Source organism: Chanodichthys erythropterus, chromosome 11, assembly GCF_024489055.1.
Source record: "Chanodichthys erythropterus isolate Z2021 chromosome 11, ASM2448905v1, whole genome shotgun sequence".
Taxonomy (NCBI): Eukaryota; Metazoa; Chordata; class Actinopteri; order Cypriniformes; family Xenocyprididae; genus Chanodichthys; species Chanodichthys erythropterus.
This window is the reverse complement of record NC_090231.1, coordinates 45316330-45342667: the sequence shown is the minus strand read 5'-3', so window position 1 is coordinate 45342667 and position 26338 is coordinate 45316330. Positions and strand designations below refer to the sequence as shown.

General features: G+C 43.2%; 1 protein-coding gene across 3 annotated transcripts in view; it reads left to right on the top strand.

Annotated features, from left to right (window-relative positions):
• The window catches only part of fastkd3 (FAST kinase domains 3), a 44749-nt gene that overhangs the window by 9190 nt on the left and 9221 nt on the right, over positions 1–26338 (top strand). For all 3 annotated transcript variants that reach the window (XM_067399904.1, XM_067399907.1, XM_067399906.1), the window contains exons 2-3: positions 11546–12995; positions 13488–13576. In XM_067399904.1, coding sequence (XP_067256005.1) covers positions 11555–12995; positions 13488–13576 — 1530 coding nt within the window. In that variant the 5' untranslated portion in view covers positions 11546–11554. The remainder of the gene's footprint in view (positions 1–11545; positions 12996–13487; positions 13577–26338) is intronic.

The window sequence follows — 26338 nt, the reverse complement described above, 5'->3', positions numbered from 1 at the left end:
TAACTCGAAACTTTATATGCAAAGCTAAATTATGTTTATGCTTATTAGGATCAACAATTCATTTCACTACGTTGCTCTGAACAACCATAATAAGCGTTACGGACGTGACCGTTACGGACGCTTCATATTAAATCCTATGAGTTTGCTTCTTTATATTGCTATCATCTGTTTCAGGCTTACCATATCAGAACATATCCAATAATCGCAATACTCTTTGTGCTTTGTTAGTTTTAATATGAAAAAGGTTTAACTTTCAAATTCAGTCGATTTTATAACAAAATTTAAACAATAGATGTCGCTCTTTAATAGCCTACGGCGCGTGACAGATTAGCTACTGCAGCGCCTGTAAGCGGCGGATCAGGTGCACATGAACCGATCTTCTCTTCCTCTTGCCAGAGAACGAAATATGAACATCAAAAGGTAGGCCTATATGAAACAGTACAACTTATAGAAGAGCATTGTGTCTCATAGGACACTTACCTCGGGAATTGGGATGTCGCGTTACCGGTTGGTTAAAAATGAATAGCCTAGCCTATATTGATCACAATCTGCGCGATCAAGCTGACAAAATGAAAATAATAAGATTGCAATAATTTTGACTTGAAATAAAGTTTGATCATTTTGACTCAAGACTCCGCTTTAAACTCTGAAAACTAGACGAAAAAAACCGTGTGGTCATTCATACACAAAACATAAAACTGACATGATTGCGATTGGCAATAGTGTCAATCGGTTCACCTGACTGTGGGGAAAACATGCGATTTTAAACTGCTTTATGATAAACATTAATATTTGTCAATGTATTTTAGCAAGCAGTTCTGTAAGAAGGAAAATCATGGTCTCTAAATTGATTCTTGAACAACGCACATGCTTGTCAACACGAGAAATAGGTCTAATCCATAACCTTTTGCACTACAGAGTATAACGTTACATTTGTATAAAGTTTAGTAAAAAGTTGATAAATTGTGGAGTCTTACCATACTGGTATCCCAGATTTCAGTATTTGGTGGTTTAAATGCTTGCTTGAGGTCTCTGTGAAAGTTTTAAAGCAGTTTTAAACCAGTCTTCTGTGCCGCTTTCAGACCGGTCACATCCGTAACGGAAAACTGTCACATCCGTAACGTTGTTTTTTCCTCATTAATGCGAACATGAAAAATGAAATAAAATTATTATTTTATGCTCTGTGGAGAGCCAACCCTTCTTCATTCAGTGGGCAGTATTACTTTTGGTTTGCGCAATGTAATTCACAGAATTCTTAAAAAATATGTTGTCACCCAAATCTTAGTGACTTTTTTTGTCACGTCCGTAACGCTGTATATTTCCCCTCATCTAAAATATAAAACAGTTGAATAGACTGACATTTTTCTAATGTCTGGACTCCTTTAGTAAGGGATTATGAATATATAAATAGACGGTTCAATATGTTACTATTAAATGCATTCTTTGAGCGTTTATATTTCAAGTTTTGACTCCAAATGTCACGTCCATAACGCTGGAATTGCCCATATATATATATATATATACATATATATATATATATATATATAGGGCTGTCAAGCTATTAAAATTTTTTGTCTAATTAATTACATGATGTGGCAATTAATTAATCGCACAGCCAATCACACATTGGCTGAGAAATTATTCCCAAAAGATAATTAAAAGTCAAAGAGTCAAATAGACATTACAAAAAGTAGCTTCAGAAAAAAAAAAAATTTATTTGATTCAACATAGAATTTATTACACGTACTCTTTTAGACCACGAGGGTGAGTAAATGATGACTGAATTTTAATTGTTGGGTGAACTATACCTTTAATGTTTTATTATTATTATTAATAATATTATTATTATTATTATTACTATGGAAATATGAAATTATATTTTAATGAAATTATACTCTAAATAAGAAACTAAAACTGCCAGTAGGTGGTGGTAGGGATGTGACGGTGTGAAAATTTTCCCACCGGTTAATCGATATGTGACAACACCAGTAATACCGGTGTCACCAGGGGGCGGGGCCTTTTTTTTTTTTTTTTTACCGCTTATGGGACCGTTCACATATCGCATCTAAAAACGTGTGGAAAGCACAGCCACGTCGCTTTCTCCTTGTTTCCAAAGTGCTTGCACTCCCATGGCGTCTGTCATTGCTATGCAACCATGAACTGCGCTCTCCGCAACGAGGAATGTTTTTGACATGAAAAATAAAAACCCGTCCTGTACAGCTATGATCAGCTATTCGGCTGAGCTTTCGATGTTTTGTTACTGAAAGGCCGACTTTCACTTTCATATTAATGGCAAATGCTTGAATGGTGGGTTACTCTTACTGAAAAACACTCGATAAAACGGATTGTTTTTCTGTTTGAGAAGAGATACTGGCGAATGCGCGTTGTGTGTCACATAGGCAGGACATTCACAGACAGGACGTTCTCTTTTGCCCTGTCGCGCTTGAATGGTTTAAAAGCATTAGCATGAATAAGAGCGTGATCATATAATGCAGAAAACGGATACCACGTTAATTGCATTATCTCTCTGGAGTCCATTAACGTGCCGGCGCGTTTTGCAGGATTTTTTTCACATTGCAGCAAAACAGACTTAAAATACTCTCATTTCTTGTCATAGAGACACAAGCAATATATCAATTGAAACTATAGAAAATCTTCTTTTATTTGTGTACACTCAGAGTAAAAACACAATGTTGTCTTTTTGTAAAATAAAGAAAACTAACATGATGCATGATCTCTCGTCTCCCTCTTAACGAAGTCCAATCTGATAGTTCTCAGAAAATGAACTGTAACTTATGAATACTAATGACAAAAAAAAACATGACACTTATGTCTAAAGAAACATTGAAATGTCAGGTTTTAAATTGTGCAAGTCAAATCGAATACAAACATTCTGTGTTTATGTAATCTGTATGAAAAGAGAGCCATGTCAGAAGTCCGTGATTCAGCTCATTATCCGCTAATGCGGCCACGCCCACGGAGCGAACGCTATTCAGAGGCAAATTCAGAGGCAATACTTGTATGCATTGTCTCAATCGTGTATTTATTGTCCTGAAAAGTGTTTATCTGGATGTTAAAGCCATGGTTAGCGAACTCTAGAAGACTTACAGTTAGTTCCTGGTTCCTTTTCTTCTTTATATGAATTTGTGGCCTGAAGGTGTACATAGCGCCCTCCGGCTGCAAGTATGAATTGAAAACACAGTATCCAGCACTCATAGTGATGACTATAAATATTGAATAAATATTACTCCTCTGTATAGAAAATTGACATAAACATATAAGAATCCATCAATATTTCTCCAAATGTGCATGCTTTTAAGCTAAAAGCCTATATGAAATGCCATAGAGGTAACATAATTGTTCAGACACTTTGCATCACAGAAATACATGATATTTTAAAGAATATACTAGAATACCATTATTTAAAATTGAGCTGAGACATGATTACAGAGGGTTTTTTCACAGCCTACCTGACTGAAAGGCCTCATTAAAATGCAAGTCATTTTAGGTCATTATTACGTGATTATTTTGCCTTCTCAGGTGTAAATGACCCATTATTCATGATGATTCATGTCTCCAGGCATACTGTGTTTCTTGACAAAAAGTGTCTTACAAAAACTAAATCAATATATTGTTTTATATGAAGGAGTAGGCAGCATAATTTTTACATAATTCTGAAGCAAAAACTCTAGTCTACAACATCCAAAACCCAGAAGTCTTGTCAATACAGATTTAATATACTTTTTTTGGCCTTATTTCAGTGACTTAAGTTTTTTGTTTTTTCAATAACCACGCATAAACATTATTCCTTCAAAAACAAAAACATGTACATACATGTTCCTCACATGTTATGGTAGCCTAGTTTGTGCTGAATACAGTGTAATGACACTTGTGTCATTAATATGTTTATGAACAACTGAAAAAAGCACAAATGTCAGGGCATGTCAACTTCTCCAGGCCCCAAATCAGCCTCAGACTCCAGAGGGTTAAATGCTAATATTTTTAACACGTTAAAGTGGAAAAAAAATTGTCTCAGTGCCGCAGTGGGCAAATGATAAAACCAGTGTTGTGACTGTACAACGGTAACACCGACTACCGTAGCAAGCCTAGGTGGCGGTAAATGTCTTGATGATTAAGTCATTCATTCATTCTTTAATTCGTTCAAATGGCTGATTCATTCAGGAGTGAAGTAAGTGGTTCTCATTCAGTCAGGCACATTCAATGTTACGTCGATACTGACGTAATGGGGTCTCACCTGGGAGCCCAGTCACCTCCAATGGACATTGGCCATTGAGATGTGCATGCTGAGTCACACCTACCCAGACATATGGGTATGAATAGGACCAGATAATTAAGACTTTGCTTCTGGGCATGCTGAGTGAGTGCTCGTGGATTGTACATGCTCTCTCTGTGAGTGTTACAGTGGGAGCTTCGTCGGGTCCACCCCCACGAACCTCCCACTCCTCTAGTGCATGTGTCATCGAGTTGCCAGATGTTGGTGTCACCTTGTATCTCATTTAGCGCTCTGGATGAGGATTGAATGTTGATCGCTCTATCAGAGAGTGGGCTTTTGTCCTCTGGAGAGGATGAGGAGGATGAGCTGTCCCCCACCGGGGTGGTTACTCACACCAAATTGGATTCGGAGTGGACAGCCATGTTATTCTGTGCCAACACGGGCATTGGGCTCGAGTGGAACCCTCCACCGTGTCCAGAGCACTTGCGGCTGAATGATTGGTTCTTGGGTGTGGTTCACAGCCACGTACCACTCCAGTGCCTTTTTTGCCGGAGGTGCATGAGGAGGTTCAGAAAACTTAAAAGGCAACTTTTGCTGCCTGAAGCTGTTCTTCTGCCTCCTCCACTCTCACTACTCTCGGCATCTCTAGTTGGACCTGGCTGAGATAAAGGACACAGACAAAGTTTGCTTCCTCGACACCCCATCTCCCAGGCTGGCCTCTGCAGCGACATTGTCAAGGACTTTGCCCAGCAGTTCTCGGCAGTCCAGAAGCAGATGGAGGCCATAAAAAACTTCTTGCCCTGGCATGACACTGCCACCAATCTGCCGTGGGCTGGCTCCCAGCCTGCTCGTCTTTGAGGACTTCCCCCAGTGTCTGCACCGGCTCCGTGGAGACCGAAACCATCCCACCCACCCCGAGTCACCCACAGGAAGGTGACGCAGTCCATCCAGGCTGTTAAATCCTCCAAGAAGAAAACACCTAAGTGGCCCTGAGACGGGTAACTCAGAGATAGAGGAGACTGCTCTGTTCCAGGAGATGGTGAAGGCATCGCTCTTTCCCCCGGAGGATGTGGAGAATCCCTTTATTTCTGTTCCCACTTTCTCAATAAAAGAGCAGTTTCCAATATCTCTGGGCCATACTGGGTCTGTGCTGACAATGAGCGACGTTCTGCTTCCTCACTCTCACCTACACCCTCATTCACCACAGGCAGGGAGCTCGCATTTCAGGCAACTTTTGGGCCTACAGAGAGCTCCCTTCGAGCCACTAGAGTCAGTTGAGCTTAAAAATACTGTGTTTGAAGACATCGCTCCTGACCGTGCTCACTTCCTTCAAGAGGGTGGGGGGATCTGCAAGCATTTTCGTTCAGCAAATCAAACATACAAAATTCAGCAAATTCTGGCCGGCCTTGTCTCATGTTATCCTGAGACCTCGGCTTGGATATGTGCCCACTTGCAGCGCCATTCCCCTCCTAGAAGGGGATGAGACCGCTTATTCTGCTCCTCAGTTCAGTTCCCCAGATGGCGAACTCTGGTTCGCTTCCTCCAGCATCCTGTGGTAATCAGATGTGGCAGAGGTGTCTGATGCGTCTGATGCTAGGCCCAGTACTCGTGTGCATGCGTGGGCGGCCAGCCCTTGTACTGCGCTAGATGTCCATATGCTTTGATTCCCTGTCTGGTAATCCCATATGTGTTGTCTACGGTTTCCCTGACAGTAAACTCATGTCTTTCTCTGGGCAGCTCTGCCCTGCCCTGTCTCTGTCCAGTAGCGGTTCCTCACTGGTTAGGTAGGACCTACCTCAGAGATCTTCTATGTATGTAATGCCCCACGGGTCAGTCCAAATGTACAGTTGAGCTCAAAAGTTTACATACCCCTTGCAGAATCTGTGAAAATGTGAATAATTTTAACAAGATAAGAGGGATCATACAAAATGCATATTATTTTTTTAGTACTGTCCTAAGACATTTTAAATAACAAATGTTTACATATAGTAAATAAAAAAAAAAAATAGCTGAGTTTATTAAAATGGACCCATTCAAAAGTTTGAACCCTTGATTCTTAATACTCTGTGTGGTTACCTAGATGATCCATGAAAATATTTTTGTTTTGTGATGGTTGTTCATGTTATTATAAAAAACAATAATAATAATAATAATAATAATAAAAACATTTTAATATTTAAATTGATTTGAAAGCAATAACTTTGCATTGTGCAAAATTATCACAAATTAGTATTGATGGTGTGGAATCTTTTTCTATTGATATATGTCTCCTCATTTACAGTTAGAGCAATGATGTGTCATGAGTTCATTAACAGCTCCAACAACTGCAGAGAAGCCCACCATCAACATCTTTCTTTTGCCACATGGTTTGATGGTCACTTGGAAATGATCACTTTTAAAAATGTGTCAAAAGATGTAAGCACATCGACTAGCTGGAGTCAATTGTTTCATGTGTGATAATGAAATAAAATTCAAATTATTTCAAATTATGTTTGGCCAGTCTGTCATACAAAGAAATTATGGACACATGCAAAAACAAGAGAGAACCAATTAAATATTAAAAACGGATTTTGATGTATTAAATGTCATATTTTAAACAATAAATAATATAAAAATACAAATATTTTATCTCATATTTTGATGGTTTAAGCGAAATTGTTTGCAATTAACAAGAAACTCTTGTTTGTATTTACTCTTGTGTATTGTATGTTCATCTTTTGTGCTTCCTTGTCATTCGTTCATCAACTGCACTTTATTTTTCGTGAAGCATTTTGTTGTGCTTCAGCTGTGATAAACAGACATCCACTCTCATTGCATGTGTAACAGTGGCCAGACAGTGAGAGTATTGCAGGTAAACTTCTGCACACTGACGCTCGCTAGAGAATGAGGTGTTTAGAGTCATTGGTAGTGCACTCGCCTCACATGCCAGCAGTGATCGGGCCAGGGTTCTTGACCAACTCAGGAGGGTGGTGACTCAGAGGTTAGGATCGGGGTGCGAGTTTTGGTGGTGGCGCAATGAAGAGAGGGGTGGGTTTGTTTGGGTTGATTTCAAATAATCAACAGTGTTCAACAACGAATTTGAGAAATCCCATACAGCACCTTTAAATGTATTAAAATGCATTAAACATATTAATTATTGTTTAAGTAATATTTATTACATTTATTACATTAACTTAAAGTTACATTTCTTATTAGGTTAGTTACAAAAATAATTGTCAATCAAGTTTATATAATTTTATCAACTCCATGTCATCTTATAACTCCAATACATCATATCTTCATTGGAAAGCATATATCTTTTCTTTGCTGACATCTTGTTACTCTTAACTAGGTTAAGACACCTCTCCAGCTCTCTTAAATAATTTAAGAGCTAAGACCTAGTCTTGACACTTAGGAACCTTTATGAATCACACTTATTCTTAAGTCTAAGGATAAGAGTAAAATTACGTCATTCTTAGAATTTTGACACACTTAAGACTAAAATTTTACTCTGAGCGGCTTTATACATACGGGCCCAGAGCTCAGTTTAACTGCTCAGAACAAACAAGGGACTCATGAACAACCATCACAAAATAAAAAAAACAGTCGCAGATCATCCAGGTAACCACACACATTATTAAGACTCAAGGGTATGGAAACTTTTAAAAAGGGTCATTTTTATAAATTCAGCAATTTTGTTTTGTCTTGTGCATTATATGTAAACATCTTTTATTTAAAATATCCTTATTTTGTTAAAATTATTCACATTTTCAAAGATTCTGCAAGGGGTATGTAAACTTTTGAGCTAAACTGTACCTCCACATGTTACCTACCTTCAGGCAGGGTGTGGTCTCCATAGCATTCCCCTTCATTGGGACTGGGAACAGTTCAGTCGCTATGGTGTTCTCCATAGGGACCCCATTACATCATGTATCGATGTAATGACGAATGTGACTGACTGAATGGGAATGTCTAGTTACTATTGTAACCCCCGTTCCCTGAAGGAGGGAACTGAGATGTTACGCCCCCCTGCCATAGCTCTGAACCACCGCTGAATGGCTGGGATCCTTGTCTCAGCTCCTTAGAAAAGCATGAATGAAAGTTAGTATGCTGGTCTTATTTATACTCGCGTCTGGGTAGGTGTGACTCGGCATGCAAATCTCGTTTCTGTACCACTTGAAGGTGATTGGCGCCTCTTCAAGTCCAACAAGTCCAACATCCCTGCTTCACCCGATTCATTCAAAACACTGATTTAGAAATTAAATGTCACCGTAAATTGCTCAGAGATGAGCAATTCTGCTTTGTCATTATATTTCTGTTGGCAAAATTGAGCAAAACAGACAATGTTGTTTCTAAAATAACACAATATTAACTTCTTATTTAATGAACTATTAAATCAGTATCACAATTGCACTCATGATATTGCACTCATTGCTCGCGTGATATAGCTTAACTATATCATGATGTAAATATGAGACAAAATCTCAATCAGGCCAATTTTATAGGCTCCATAACGCAGTGAGTTCTGCATCATATTCGTCATCGGATAACTGTATGATATGTCAGATGTCCTACGTAGGTCTAGGGTGGTGCATTAAAATGTATTAATAATTTTAACGTGTTATTTTTCACCGCAATTAATCTAATTAGTGTGTTAAATCGACAGCCCTAATAAATGTGTATATATATATATATAGACTTTTTAAGAATCCTACTTGCAAAGCTACCTGAAAACCTATGTGCACAAAAGAAAAAAAGCTGTTTTGAACACTAAGGGGACACACCAAATATTGATTTGATTTAGTTAATAGAAGTTAATTGATAAATAAAATCTATTTATGACATTATTTTTGAAAACATCTTCACTTTCACAGTACTGTAGCTTTGCAGGTAAGGTTTCTTCAAGCATCTGATATTTCGATATCGATATTAAGACCCCTGGCTTAAGGGAAGCAACAAAAATATCCTTAGTCCTCCAAGGTTTATAGTAGTTGTGAATGGGGGGTCGCGTTTTCAAGCCAAATATAATGCATCCATCATTAAAAAAAAGTAATCCATATAGGGCTGCAACTAACGATTATTTAAATAATCGATTAATCTGTCGATTATTTTTACGATTAATCGATGAATCGGAGAGGGGAAAAAACATAAATTTCCGACCTTTTATTCAAAAACAGAAATGACAGTGCAAATTCACAGTGCAAAAAAATCCTCAGAACGTGCAAAAACAGGTTGCTCTTTTAACATTCCTGAGCTGTTAAAGTAATAAAAAACAAATGGACTAACACAAAAAACATACACATGTATGCTTTACATCTGCCAAATATATAGGGCTTTTTTTTTTTAATAAATTGCACAAAAAGATGTATAATTTTGTTTAGCTTAAGATGACCAAGTGCTATAAAAATCTTTAAAATGAAACAAACACAAATATATTTGTCAACAATAACCGATATAGGACAAAGCACAGAATAAATACATGACAACAGATCAGTGTTAATTTTGACAGCAAATTTTGATTTAGTTTTAGTCATGGTCTTTTGGATTTTCACGTTCGCAATCGAAATGTATGCCACTGATAAGCATTGTAAATGCAGTATTACAGTACACATACCAATTAAACGCGCAGGTCTCCTCTCGTGCGTCCTCCTCACTGGACGAGGCAATATGACTTTTGTTTCACTTTCAGATATCTATTTTATAGATGCCATCAATGCTTTTATCTTTCTAGATGTAATTACCAAAATCAAAGCAGTCCATAAACTTTAAATCCTTACGAAAACTTCGGTCAAGCCAGCTCGCGCGTCAACCTGAGAGATCAGCCTCCTTACCTTTTCAAGTGGTCAAATTCTCGGTTTATGAATGGACGGTTTGGCTTTATTGACATTCGGGCATTATTTATATACCATCGACCTGTCCTAAAACGTTAGCACACTTTGATCGATTGTTTGGAGATCGCGTGTTTCTCCGTTCGAAGCGCATTTCCTGTTCTTTACATTCGCGACAAAACAGTTGATTATTTATGAACGAAAGCGTGAAAAAAAACGTGAAAATGGTCTCATTTGAAAGAAAATATCCAAAGCTAAAAGATGATATAGTGTGACTGATTGAAGCAGCCCATATCAAAAGTGCTGGGGTCGATTTCTGTCTTTTCAAAACTGCGGGGGTCCTGACAACGGCACCCGTGTTCAGAACAACGTTACGGGTCTCTCCGATGGTCTTTCCTCTACCTCCGTACTGCTATTAATTAATTTATTTTTACTCCGCTCTGCTTCTCGCTCAACCGCGCGTTTTTATACTCAAACATCTCCGCGTCTCATTGAGAGGCGTTATAGTTGCGCGACACAACGAATCGATAATGAAATTCGTTGCCAACTCTTTTAATAATCGAATTTTATCGATTTTATCAATTCGTTGTTGCAGCCCTAAATCCATACGACTCCAGGGGGTTAATAAAGGCCTTCTGAAGAAAAGAGATGCGTTTGTTATTACGTTGTGCATCAGGTCAAAGGATACTCTTCCACCGCATATCGACTTGCACATTCTGTGTACGGACGTCCGCCAGAAGCTAGTTATTTGACATAATGCATTAAACAATCTGTTGTAAAAAAAAAAAAAAAAAAAATCATTAAAATATTTTAAGTTGAGTTAAACTTTAAAACACTGTATAGTTTTCACTGTATGAATTGAATATACATTGATTCTACTAAATCTACTAGTAATTCAGTCAAGTGAGTGAGTGAGTTTGGCCCAAATGGTCTGTCATTCTTTTTTTTCATTTGTTAGAATGTAAGGCTAAATTTTAAATGGGGAAATTAGTTAGGCTGTACTGCTCAGTGACATGCAAAGTAGTCTTAAAAACTAACATGAAAAAGAACTGTGATAAGATTGTGATCCTGCCTGAAAACAAATGGTGATATTTTGCCATATCGCCCATTTGTTTCTGAATAAATTAAATATAGATTAATCCCTGTTAAAGCTACAAAATTTATTCAGTCAATTGCATTGATTATTCTTATAATGAAGTAGTCAGATGGAAGCTAATTGCTCGGCCTGCCCTAATGTGATAGTGTGGCCAATGTGGCCCCTACCCCAAGTGAGTTGGCTCTGCAACTTTTCTATCTCATCCTTCATCATAGCGGAATTTACATGGTTTCCGAGTCACAGGCTGAAGGACAAAGGAGTGAGAAACCGAGGAAGCATCAATTTGAGATTTGAAAATAATTAAAATCTTGACACCTTGAAACAGAAACTGATATCTCTGATCAAATGTTCAGTAGATCATGATGTTTAGTTTTAATTTGAATGTTCTTTCTTTTGTTGTGGCTGTAGATTAAGGATATGGTAGCACTTTTTACGATGGCCAAAACACTGGCACTAAGGCTGCATTTGCTGAGCCATTTGGATGACCAAATCCTTCCTTCACTGAAAGCATGTGCTGGTAAGCGTCTGTGTTATCCCTGTCTTCAAACCTCCACTGCCTGCTTTCCGACATGTTCCAACCTCAGTTCAAGGCGTATTTGCACTACAGAAAGAGACCCACTTTTCCTTGTTGCTGGATCCATTCGCCCTTACCAGGAGCTCCTCACCAGTGGAAGTGGTCTGTCATTGTTGCACCACCTTACTTCTAATGAGGACCACACCTTTATGAAACAACTTTCCTCCTGTACTTCATCTCAGCAAGTTCTTCGTCTTTTGCGATCTTACCCTTTCCTTTCAGGTGAAGCAGCAGCATCTATACTTAACAGACTGGCTGATTTGGAGAATGATGCCACATGTGTTCTTCAGAAACCACAGATACTGTTATCAGATTTGGCCCTTAATAATCTTTGTCAAAGACTGGAACATGATTCAGCCAAATTAGAGGATGAAGTGTTGGTTAGAGCTCTCCTGGGCTGTACACGTCTCTACCTTGATCCTCAGAGCTGCCTAGTGCTAAGGCTGGTGTCCGAATGTCAGAAGAGATTGGATTTGGAGCAGTTAAGTGTTGAAGCGCTATGTGTGTTATCAAGGGCTTTATTTGCATTGGAAGGGCCTGACGGTGGCATGGTAAAACAGGTTATGAATCAGCTCCAAAATAAAGAACCAACTCAATGGAATATGACAGAGCTAGTTGCGGTTTACAGTATGCTAGCAACTGGTTTGGGTAAAGATGGACGCTACCTGGAGCTTCTAAATGAAATGAATGCTCAGGCACTTCGGCAGGTGCAACGAATGGACCCAGTGGCGATTAGTAAGATTCTAGGCGCTTTAGTCACATTGAAACAGAATCAAGCATTACCACTTGTAATTGCGCTTTGCAAGCAAGCTGTTCATCATGTGCAAAACTTTTCAGATGCAGAACTGACTGTGGTATTGTCAGCACTTATGCACTATGGACACAGTGACCACTTTCTTGTGGAAGCTCTTGAGCGTCATGTGCCCAAGGTTGCCTTCACCGCTCATGCAGAAACTGTAACCAAGGTGATGCAGTATTTCCAGAGAAGGCGCATTCTTTCTCCACCTGTTTTTAACACGGTGGCTGAGAGTTTTGTATATCGCGCAGAGGAATACTCAACGTGGCAGGTGTCACAACAGATAGCTGCTCTGGGAGTTTTGGGATATCTGCCACCTGATGCTGGAAGATTGTTCCGAAAAGTGGAGTCTGTTTTGCATGCCCGGTTTTCACAATTTCAGCCCAGAGCTCTTCTTGACCTCCTGTATGCCTGTGCACTTCTACAGAGGTACCCACTTAACTTCGTCTCAAAAGTCTTCAGCCCTTACTTCATGCAGCAGCTACAGGGTAAGAAGCAATGAAGAAGCATGTTCTATACTTGGGATCAGTTTTCAGGAATATTGTGATTAACTAACAATTAATCAATTGCCAATAAAAATTATCAATGTAAATGTTGAAAAACTTCATATACACTTTTCCAAGTATAAAAATATTATATAAATATACTCGAATGCTATTGGTATTTAACTCCATAAATGTTTGATAATAAGGAATAAGGAAGTATTTTAATAATTTATGCTGTTTAACATGAATTTAATAAATAGTATAATAAGGTATAGAAAATACAGATTGTGAAATATATGACATTTACTTTTGATTTTGATTTCAAGTGATAAAACACTAATTACAATGTAATTGATGGTTGAACAGTGCTTGTTTTCATTTTGTACTTTAAAATACGATCATAGTACTATAGTGAACAATCTTATAGGAAATTTACACTTAAGCTTTAACATGCTTCTTACCTTTTTAAATAATATCTTTTCCATCTCTGCCCAGGGGAGGAGGGCAGTGGGTTGGATCCCATAGTGCTTGCTCAGCTGACCCAACTCTACATGACTGTAAAGCTGGAGTGTCCGTTTTATGATGTGAGTAAAACTGCATTTTTATATGCTTAAGGTTTAAGGCTGTTTCACACCAAGAGCTATATGAAACTGTGTTAGGATGAAAGAAAGTAACTTTCCTTAGTGCAATAGAGTGCACAAATCAAATAGCTAGGGGTGGAGAAAAATTGATTCTTGAGACCAACAATAACTCGATCACCATGATGATTTTTAAATGATTCATACAATAAATAAAGTAACGTCTCGGTTACATAGGTAACCCTCGTTCCCTGAAGGAGGGAACGGAGACGTACGTCGGACAGACCGACGAATAGGAATCTCGCTAGAGAGGCCAATCTACTTCGAGTGTAACTAAACGAGCCAATGCACATTGGCATGCAATCATATGCATCAGCTGCTTGCCTCGCAGCGCGGGTATATAATGAGCAGCAGGTGCGTTGCATCTTCAGGTTTTCGCTGAGGAGCCGAACCCAGCAGGCGGCAGCATCAGCAGGACAACGCCTGTGGCGACGGGACGTACGTCTCCGTTCCCTCCTTCAGGGAACGAGGGTTACCTATGTAACCGAGACGTTCCCATTCAGTCGGTCACGTTCGACGTACGTCGGACAGACCGACGAATAGGAATCCCTACCAAAGCGCCACAGGAGCTGCCCTCTTCCAGCGCTCTGTCGTGAGCCACCTGAACCCCCTTGCCTAAGGACGGTGGGACCAGGCTCACGCAGAGAGGGTCGATCACTGTTGTTCCCAAAACCCACTCAGTGCGACAATTGGATAACGCTGGGAAAGCGTAGCCTTACCTGCGATAAGGAACGCTGCGGAAGCCATATCCTTCCCCGAAGGAGTTATATGGATAAGTACATATGGACTAACCTTGTAGGTTGTACAACATATGGAAGAACTGGGGTGACTCCACTCGGTGAGAGATGGGTTCTCCCAGAGGGAAAGACACGGGCTTCGTTTAGGAGCAGCCGTGGAAAAAGCCATATGGGATCCCCGTAGGGTCACACATATGGAACCCAGCTTAAATCCGGTTCTCAAGGATACAATGGAGTATAGGCCTGGCGCCAGACGCTCCGCCACGTCGGCTGCCGAAGGGTAACCGGAGGACTCAACAGGGTCTGCCCGTAGGGACTCTCTGGAGAATAGAATGCGCATGTAGCGCAGCAAGCCGACACTAAGCCGGGGCCTCTCCGTGCCTCTGACCTGAGGCGAGAACACGGGAGGAGACCGGCTCGACACGAAGGCTATAGTATCTAGCGAACGTGTTAGGTGTCGCCCAGCCCGCAGCTCTACAAATGTCTGTTAGCGAGGCGCCACGAGCCAGCGCCCAGGAGGATGCCACACCTCTCGTGGAGTGGGCATGCAACCTGAGCGGGCAGGGCACGCCCTGAGCTTGGTAAGCCAGGGCGATGGCATCCACTATCCAGTGGGCCATCCTCTGCTTGGAGACAGCCTTTCCCTTCTGCTGGCCTCCGTAACAGACAAAGAGCTGGTCTGAGGTCCTGAAGCTTCGAGTTCTGTCTAAGTACAGTCGCAAGGCACGAACTGGACCGAGCAAAGCCAGGGCTGGGTCTGCCTCCTCCGAGGGCAGCGCTTGCAGGCTCACTACCTGGTCCCTGAAGGGAGTGGTAGGAACCTTGGGCACGTAGCCAGGCCGGGGTCTCAGTACCACGTGGCTGTCACCCGGCCCGAACTCTAGGCACGATTCGTCGACCGAAAATGACTGCAGGTCCCCTACCCTCTTGATGGAGGCCAATGCCACCAGCAGCAAAGTCTTCATAGAGAGAATCTTTAAGTCTGCTGACAGCAAATGCTCAAAGGGAGCAATCTGGAGTGCTCTGAGCACCAGAGTAAGGTCCCAAGAGGGTATGGAGGGGGGACGAGGAGGATTTAACCGTCTCGCCCCCCTAAGGAACCTGATGACCAGGTCGTGCTGACCAACAGATTTGCCATCTATGTGGTCGTGGTAAGCGGATATGGCAGCAGTATGGACTTTGAGGGTGGAGGGGGACAGCCTACGCTCCAACCCTTGCTGCAAGAAGGAAAGCACGACTCCGATCGAGCATCTTCGGGGTCTTCTCGACGAGAAGAACACCACTCGACGAACAGGTTCCACTTCGAGGCGTAAGCACGTCTCGTAGACAGTGCACGTGCCGAAGTGATGGTGTTAAGTACCTCAGGGGGTAAGTCACCTAGAACCTCCGCGTCCCGTCCAGGGACCAGACATGGAGTTTCCAGAGGTCTGGACGCGGGTGCCAAAGAGTGCCCCGTCTCTGAGAGAGGAGGTCCTTCCTCAGAGGGATGGGCCAGGGAGGGGCTGTCGCGAGGAGTGAGAGTTCTGGGAACCAGGTCCGGTTGGGCCAGTAAGGCGCAACTAACAAGACCTGCTCCTCGTCCTCCCTGACTTTGCACAGGGTCTGTGCAAGTAGGCTCACTGGGGGAAACGCATATTTGCGCAGGCCCCGGGGCCAGCTGTGAGCCAGTGCATCTGTCCCGAGTGTTCCCTTGGTCAGAGAGTAAAACAACTGGCAGTGGGAGGTTTCTGGTGAGGCAAACAGGTCTACCTGAGCCTCTCCGAACTCTCTCCAGATCAGCTGAACCACCTGGGGGTGGAGTCGCCACTCTCCGGGCAGCGCAGCTCGTGATAGCTCGTCGGCCACACGGTTGAGCACACCGGGGACATGAATGGCGCGAAGCGACCTCAGATGCTTCCGACTCCACAGGAGGAGATGGCGGGCGAGTTGCGACATGCGACGGGAGCGTAGACCACCTTGACGGTTGATGTACGCAACGGTCGCAGTGTTGTCCGTACGGACCAGTACATGCTTGTCGCGAAGCAGGCCTTTGAGGCGGCTCAGCGCAAGGCGTACTGCCAGCAACTCGAGGCAATTGATGTGCCAATGCAGATGGGGTCCCGTCCAAACCCCTGAGACTGCATGCCTGTTGTACGTGGCACCCCAGCCGGTGGTAGAAGCATCTGTGAAGACCACAGCATGCCGGGACACCTGTTCTAGAGGGACTCCTGCCTGAAGAAACAAGGGGTCCGACCACGGGCTGAAGGTACGGCGGCACTCCTGAGTGATTGGCACCCGGAACGTGCCGCGTTGCCACGCCCATCTCGGGACTCGGCCGTGAAGCCAGTGCTGAAGCGGTCTCATATGAAGCAGACCGAGCGGTGTTACAGCCGCTGCAGCCGCCATATGCCCCAGGAGCCTCTGAAAAAACTTCAGTGGGACCGCTGTCCTGCCATTGAACGTATTCAGGCAGTTCAACACCGACCGAGCACGTTCCTCTGTGAGGCGTGCTACCCGTTCGACCGAATCCAACTCCATACCAAGAAAAGAGATCCTCTGCACTGGGGCGAGTTTGCTCTTTTCCCAGTTGACCTGAAGCCCCAACTGGCTGAGGTGCCTGAGCACTAAGTCCTTGTGTTCGCATAACTGATCCCGAGACTGTGCTAGAATAAGCCAGTCGTCCAGGTAGTTGAGAATGCGAACACCCTGTTCTCTCATGGGAACAAGGGCTCCCTCCACGACTTTCGTGAAGACGCGGGGAGACAGGGCCAGCCCAAAGGGTAAGACTCTGTACTGATATGCTCGACCTTCGAACGCGAATCTCAGGAATGGCCTGTGTCGCGGAAGAATCGAAATATGAAAGTACGCGTCCTTCAGGTCGATCGCTGCAAACCAATCTCGGGGACAGATGCACTCGAAAATGCGTTTCTGCGTAAGCATTTTGAACGGTAGCTTGTGAAGGCTCCGATTCAAAACTCGCAGGTCCAAGATCGGTCGTAACCTGCCGCTTTTCTTGGGTACAATGAAGTAGGGGCTGTAGAACCCTGACCTCAAATCGGCTGGAGGGACCGGCTCTATCGCGTCCTTCGCCAGTAGGACTGCGATCTCCGCACGCAGAACAGGGGCATCGACATCTTTCACTGAAGTGAAGAGGACGCCCCTGAACTTGGGGGGACGCCGGGCGAACTGAATTGCATAGCCGAGCCTGATGGTCCGGAGGAGCCAGCGAGACGGACTGGGGAGCGCTAGCCAGGCTCCCAGAGACCGCACCAGCGGCACCAAGGGGACCACCGGCGTACCCGCCGCGGGGCAGCGAGGTGGAAAGCAGGGACGCGGCCCGGGAGGCTCTCTGTGTGAGGCGGCCCGAAGCGGGGTCACAGTGTGCTGTGCAACACTTACCTGCTTCCACGGGTGGACAGAGGTAGCAGTTGAGGATTTGCTTACCTGCTGCTCACTGCTGTCCGCTGGCGACAGAAGAGGTGGATGAGAGTGGTGAGGTTCTAGCCCTCCCACTGCTCTCCGAGCCCTCTTCGGACCCGGAGATAAAGGAAACTGCTCTTTTATTGAAAATTTGGGTACTGCTGGTCGTTGAGCCAGCGGCGGAACAAAAGGAAACAACAAAAATTCTCCACCCGGCCCTCCTCCGGGGGACGGAGCGGTGCAGTCACCACCTCCTGAAGAGCAGTCCCCTCCATCTCCGGGTTGCCCGTCCTAGGGCCGCTTGGACTTGGCCTTGCCACCCTTCTTCTTGGGGGGTGGCTGGACGGGCTGGGCACCCCGCCCGCGACCGGCTCCACGGCGCCGCTTGGATGGAGGCTGCTGCTGCTGGGGCGCGGGAGCGGGGGCGGCTGCAGGGGGGCAACGGCGACGGGTAGTCTGAGGTGCTGCCGGCGGTGGAGGTGCAGCAGCTGACCGCCTCGGCAGGATGTGACTGATGGCCTCAGACTGCCTTGGTACAGCCGAGAACTGTTGGGCAAAGTTCTCGACCGCGTCGCCGAAAAGGCCGGTCTGGGACACGGGGGAATTAAGAAACCTGACCTTGTCGGTATCCCTCATGTCCGCAAGACACAGCCAGAGATGGCGTTCCTGGACCACCATAGTGGACATCGCACGACCCACTGACCGCGCCGTAACCTTCGTCGCTCGAAGCGCGAGGTCCGTCGCGGCACGAAGTTCCTGGAGAACTTGTGGATCATGACCACCCTCGTGCAACAACGCCATAGCGTGTAAGGCAGAGGCAGCTTCCCCACAGGCCTGATAAGCCTTGCCGGTAAGATCCGACGAGTACTTACAGGCCCGGGAAGGGAGAGACGGCTCCCCCCGCCAGGTGGAGTTAGGGCACAGTTGCATAGCAACGACCCGTTCCACAGGGGGTATGCGCGTGTAACCCTTCGCTGCCCAGCCATCAAGGGTGGTGAGGGAGGAGGACCCACCGACACGGTTTTGGGCAGTAAAAGGTGCCGTCCACGTGCCCGTGAGCTCTTCATGCACCTCCGGGAAGAAGGGCACTGGGGTGGGGGGCGGAGAACCAGCCCTGGCCACCCCGAGATACCAGTCATCCAACCTCGAGAGTTCGGGACACGGTGGAGGATTCCACACGAGCCCGACCCTGTTGGCGGCCCGGGAAAGCATAGCCATCATTTCCGGGTCCGTGTCGGGCACAGTTGTCAACCCCGAAGGAGGCAACTGCGCCGACTCATCCTCCCCAGAAGTATCAGGCTCACCCTCCGATGCAGCGATCGACATCCGGTCGTCTGGGGGAGCTCCGAAGGAAACGGATGGTACACACCTCTGGGGTGTTCCACCACGTTCCGCGGGCAGCTCTACTGGCTGCGGAGCGCACGAGGGGGGAGGGTTCCTAGGGGGTTGGTTCCCCGAAGGAAGCGCGCTCACCGTTATCCTCAAGTCACCAGCCCTGCCGCTTGCAGCAACCCTCTGAGGAGGATTGGAGCGAGGCGTCGGGACCGGGACTCCACCCCTTTGCAGAAAGTGGAGTCTCGACCGCAACTCCGCGATGGTCATCTTCCCACAATGGGTACATGACTCATCCACAAACGCTGCCTCAGCGTTCCTTAAGCCCAAGCACGCGATACAGCGCTGGTGACCATCCCGAGGAGCCAGGTAACGACCGCATCCAGAAACACACAAGTAGAACGAAATCTTTAAAAAGACGCGAACTACTCGTGTGAGCTCTTTCAAGGACTGACTCTTTTAGGTGCTGAAGCACGCAGGGGAATAGCCGCTGCAGCACAGACAGGGAATGTGCAGCCTGTCGTGTGCACTCTCCTTGAAGGCGCTCCTCTTACCAGCTATAACAACAGCTTTTTATCGCTCTAGGCGCACCGTTTCACCAGCCGTGAGAACGGCCTTCACGCTGATTACAGCTTTGCTCAATCAAACTAATGGCAAAAATAAAAACAAAAGGAGAATCGGCCCCGCTGCTGCGCTGTCCGCCTGCACCTCGCAACAAAGAGACGTCTTGAAGAGAGACTCGTTCACCACACTCGCTTTCAGTAGCTGTCTTCATGGAAGGTTTGGCTCCGAAGCGAAAAGCTGAAGATGCAACGCACCTGCTGCTCATTATATACCCGCGCTGCGAGGCAAGCAGCTGATGCATATGATTGCATGCCAATGTGCATTGGCTCGTTTAGTTACACTCGAAGTAGATTGGCCTCTCTAGCGAGATTCCTATTCGTCGGTCTGTCCGACGTACATCGAACGTGACCGACTGAATGGGAACTGTCTTTCTGCACAAGTACCGGTATGTCTGACTCTGTGCTGTAAGGCAGAGATTGCCATGTTGGATATTTATGACAGCCAATCCAAAATATTATAAGTACCCCGAGATTTTAACATTTAACAATTTTAACGTTTACAACTTTTTTCAACATATGCACATTAATGGTTCTCTGGTTATGGTCATATGACCTATAGATAAACAAATAAAATGTGATCTTTTTAGTTTGGGGTTTATTTAGAAGGCTGCACAATTTAGTCAAATTATATTGTGATAGTTTTGTCATATAGTACAATTTCAACTGGGGTCGGGGTTTGTGAAATTTTCATAGAATATTTTTGAATTTCACTGTGCTTTCTTTTTTATTTTGTTAAGAAGAAAATCAACATACTGGACACTGAGCGCCAAAATGTATAAAATGCTAAATGCTTGAATACTTTTAAAAATTGCAGTACATTGTGTAATACAATATCATTACATTGACAGCTAAATATCGTTGTAAGAATGGAAGGTATGGTAAATAATATATACTTTTGTGGAATATTCCTTTTATGGAAAGATTGTATTCATTTTGTTGATCCAACCAAAACTATTAATTTCACATTATCAGTTGGTAAATGTTTGCACCTGGTGTGAATTGCTTCATAGGTATCCTTTGTTTCTATTCAAAGTCTTCTGTGTGACTAACATTAGCACCAAACTTTCACATTTGATTTGAAAGAGCTTATTCAAGTTATAATTTATATAAGCATAATTTTACGCATTTTCTTGTATTACAAAATGTGTCTCAAAACTTTCAGAAAACCAGAATGCCCTAAAACAACTTAGGGAGACTATACACAAATGACAATTGGAATAGGTAAGCTCTGTTTTGAGCAGGTGAGCCATTGTCAATTTGAAATCAAGCACAAATTAAACTTGTAAATTTGTCAATGGATCCCTACATTACAGGCAATTCTTGGATTTTATTATTGGGGTGGGCTCTGAACATTAGCTGATGTAGAACCGCAGAGTATATCTTGCCTTAAGTCCTTAAAGTTGGGAGGTGTTTACTTGTTAGTGATGTCTTGTGTAAATGCCCCATATGCAGCAAACTGCAATGCACTTTGTTCGGACACCTTTCTATCAGGGTCAGCGTTAAGTTTTTCAGCAGTTTCAGCCACAGTACCTCTTCTGTGTGATCGGACCAAACAGGCTAGCATTTGTTCCCCACATGCATCAGTAAGCTTGGGCGCCCATGACCCTGATGCTACTTTACCGGTTGTCCTTCCTTACACTACTTTTGGTAGGTACTAACCACTGCATAACAGGAACACCACACAAGACTTGCTGTTTTGGAGTGGCTCTGACCCAGTCGTCTAGGCGTCACTGGCCCTTCTTTTCACTCTGTAATTTTACCTGCTTCCAACACATGAAATTAAAGGACTGATTGTTCACTTGCTGCCTAATACAGCAGGTAAAATAAATATTGAATACGTCAACTTTTTTTTAATTATTATTAAACACAGTTCCAATGCAGCAATTCACATACAATTTTGAACAGACATCGATATTAACTTAAGAAATCATAATCATAATTTTACGATCCATAAAAAGCTATGTGTAATAAAGGGAAATGACCAAACTTTAAAAGTGCCATAGAACTGAAATTTGAATTTACCTTGGCATAGTTGAATAACAAGAGTTCAGTACATGGAAATGACATACATTGAGTCTAAGACACCATTGTTTCCTCCTTCTTATGTAAATATCATTTGTTTAAAAGACCTCCGAAGAACAGGCGAATCTCAACATAACACTGACTGTGATGCAACAGTCAGGATCATTAATATGCACGCCCCCAACTTTTGCATATGCCAGCCCATGTTCAAGGCATTAGACAAGCCAGTATTAACGTCTAGATCTGTGCACAGCTGAATCATCAGACTTTATGCAGGTAAGCAAGTAAGGACAATAGCGAAAAATGCCAGATGGAGCAATAATAACTGACATGATCCATGATAACATGATATTTTTAGTGATATTTGTAAATTGTCTTTCTAAATGTTTCGTTAGCATGTTGCTAATGTACTGTTAAATGTGGTTAAAGTTACTAGGGCTGTGACGGTGGCAAATTTTTACTACCGCGGTGGTAAATCTCCAACCGCCGGTGTTGCGGTGGTGGGGTCCGAAGGGGGGGAGGGGTGTTTATATATATATATATATATATATATATATATATATATATATATATATATATATATATATATATATATATATATATATATATATATATATATATTAGTGTTAGACTTACGTTTCGCCGTCATTTTAATGGACAGGATCGTAAAAAAAAATCCATCATAATCAATATTACACATCATTTTAATTTTTATATTTTAATGATACGACATTTTACTCACAAACTTACAGGATAAGCAAACAGGCATAGGCTTGCATTTATTTATACTATGAAAAGAAAGTTGATCAAAGACAAGCTGCATCACTTTCAGTTTTCATCTTGAACTCTTGTCACAGATTGTGAGTGAATGCGATCATCCTTTCCTCTTTACTACTGTACAGAATGAAATAAACATGAATGAAAAAAAATGTTGAAAGATACAGTAGCTTACCGAAATCTATATCACATCAGTTCAGTCAGTGTTGCCAACAATGTCACCTAACATTATACCTCAGAAAAGCCATTCGTTGACCATAAACTTATAGTCAGCAAGAAAAATTAAAAAAAACTTAAGCATGCATAAGTAACTTTATCATTATACAATTTACTTAAACTGGGTGCTCGTCTGTGTGTAACCAAGCGCATCGTTTTCATTTTATTCTGGAGACTGAACTCACGCTCTGCTGCCACACTGGACAGGAGTGGGAATTACAACAAGCTTACATACTACATAATCTGTCAAAATGACGGACGGGCTGCAGATTTTTTCCGTCACTGCTAAACCAATTCCATCAAAGACGGAACATTTTCAGTTAACGCGAACTCTGAGATATATAAATATATATTATATATGACGTCACACTACCGCCGGTGACACTCCACAACAGCGGTGGAGCGGTTGTCATGCCTACCGTCACAGCCCTAAAAGTTACCATTACTCTATTCACGGGGACAAGAGCCGTCGTTATTTTCATTATTAAACACTTGCAGTCTGCATAATTCATAAACACAACTTCATTCTTTATAAATCTCTCCAACAGTGTGTAACGTTAGCTTTAGCCCGTTAGCCATACATAGCAGTGATGCGCGGGTCAACGTCAACCGACATTTTCAACTAACCCGCCCGCATCTCGGACCCTAAAAAAAAGAGAATATTGTACCCGACCTGCTTCTTGACCCACATTTTTTATACGACGTGATGCTGACGTGGTGTTCTTAGAGGTGCAGCGGCGAGAGCAGGCAGTTCTTGAGGCGGCCCATCATTTTCCATTTCAGCTGCATATTATTGATGAATGCGATGTTTGTTTCCACCCTGCTTGAAGAATTCATCAGCAGGTCAACTGAGAGAAGGCCCACTTTTGGAAAAGTGTTATGTAATAATAGTGTTATGTAATAAAGGCTTGATTTATTCATTTATTTTATTTCATTTTCTTAACAATTAAGAAGCTGCATGTGTTTATCCAATCTAATCGAAGTGTGCGTCTCTCCCCCGACTTTCCCAACAAATCTCGCCCCCTCTCAGAAAATACATAAAACTGACATTACTGAGCTATATGAAATTTAAAAAGTAGTCTATTAAAATGGTACAATGGCATTGCTCAGTTCAATGTGTTGGGAAATCTGGCATTTTGTCCCGCGTCAGCATTTGTTCAAAAGTTAATAACGCTCAACATTCAAAAGGTAAATAAGGATTTCCCACTTGTATTAGTAGGCTATTTCGCCAAGTGGATGCCCAATTGAAGCTCTCACAAGCATAAAATGCAGGCATAGAATATGTTAATAAAGTCTTTAAACACAACTTAAGGTGCCGTTGGTGGCCTAAAACAGAAGATTAGCCTACTTATTTTTAGCTTTCCTCGCGCTGTGTAGAAATAATATTGAATCAACCGTCCCTGGGTTGAGACGGTTTCTTCTCGCCTCTATGACACGACCTGCGGAGCTGAATGTGCGCTCACTGGCTGCACTTGATGCTGGAATGCAGAGGATCCCCCTTGCCAATGCACAAAGCCTTGGGAAGGTGGGTGCCTGTCTCTCCCAAAATTCAAGCAACCGGTCCTCGTCACAGTCATCCAGCGTAAAGTGTGCAGCACGGTACCGCTCCAATTCACGCGTTAGGCCCACATCAGCGGCATCATCGGCCCATTCAGCGAAGTCCACTCTAGGTCTTTTCTCTCTCTGACTTTCGTTAGTGACGTCTATGGAAGGTAAAATAGCATTTGTCAATAATGTAATTTACCAGCATTAAATTGAAATCCCATTCATCATTAATAACACAGCCACTTACCCTCGCCTGTAGATGTCCGTGGTGCTGTAGTGCTTGAAGTCTCAGGAGAGGCCGCGGCTTCAAAAGACACAGGGTATATGAGGTTGCCAATTATTCTGTAGAGATTTTTCCTTGCAGTCTCTGTCATCATTTTGAGACTTTTGTAGCGGGGGCAGAGGAAGAGGGCGATTTTGTGCGTGTCTGTGAGGATTAACTTTTGATAGAGTAGAGCAAGTGTGCGCGTACGGTGCAAAGCCATGTACCCAGGGTCTCCAAAGACTGGTTGGCAATGTGCGCACAGATTGTAAAACCACAGCATCACTAAATGCAGTGTTGGGAAGTCCTCTCCCTGCAACTCCTCAGATGCTTTCTTGAAAGGCTCCAAGAAAACTATCACGGTTGTGAGCATGTTTTGATATGTGCCTTCCATGCGCTCTGACTGCCCCCTGCTTTCGAGTAGCTTGTTAATTTCCCTGTATTGCTTGCTCACAGATTTGAGCATGTCAATTTTGCTGTTCCAACGAGTCTCACACTCTTGGACTAAGCCATGTGGGAGAGCTGTGCTTGCACTAGCTTTTTCAAGATATTTGACAATGTCCTTGCACGCGTCAATCATCTCCGTTACTCCCTCAATGTCAGATCCACTGAACGTATGTTTCAAAATTGTGTTCAGAACATGGGCTGCACATGATATCCAGTGGCAACAAATTCATCTCAAGAAATTCCCAGTACATGGCTCCATTCATCTTCCTTTCAATAATATTGATTCTGCCAGTATCATGAGAAGAGAAACCATATCAAGATGCTTCCACCTCAATAACATCACTGTTGGTATGGTATTTTTAGGGTCATATGCAAAGCCATTTCTCCTCCAAACATGGCATGTGGTATTGTTGCCAAAAGTTAGATTTTTGTCTCATCTGACTACACTAAATTCTCCCATTTGTTCAGACCTTTACAAATGTTGTATAGAAAACTTCATATGAGCTTCAACCTTTTCTTCAAGCTTTCTATGGTGAGCGTGCATGGAGGCTGGCATGGATATTCCAGGCATGGATATTCCAGACTGGACCTCCAGGCTAGACCTCTTTCCGAGTGGTCCTTGGGTCTTGGGCTACACTTCTGACTAATGGCCCCGGTAAACTTCAAACAAAGTTCTTTTTCGTTCTTCGTTTAGGGGTAAAACGAAGTTCGAAATGCGTGACCAGCAATATACTGTAAACCAACATCTGACGCCGCCCACACTGCTGAGAACGACGTTTAGATGAATATGTAAATATGTGCCATGCACTTTCTTCTCAGCAACAAAATAAACACAACAAAAATGAGAAAACAGCAAGCATTTATTATAGAAAGCATAAGAAAAGCGTCTGATCATAACAACATTTTTATGTTAGCATGAGCTCTGCAAAGTAGCACTCCAGTCACGTCACGTCTTCATATAGCACTTTATTCAATAGATTGCTTAAAATCAAGCAGCTTTACACTATCAAACATGAAAAACAGTATTAGTGCCTAATTTTTTTTACAAGCACAACTTCATTTTGAACTATAAAGCTGCTATCCAGTGTGTTCATGTTTTCACCAGCAGAGGTCTTATCTCAACAAACTCAAAGTCAAAGACACGTCCCACACGAGTGAAGGCGGAGCCTCGACGCATACCTCCTATTACGTTATCGTCACTGACAAATGGTAGTACGAAGGTGTTTTGCAGCTGGAGCGAACTTTTCCTGAAAGTTCGCTTTGGCAATTCGTTTCAAACTTCCAAAAAGAACACAAAACTAACTAAGTTTTGGCCTGATTTTGTTCGAAATGACATCACATTAGTTCG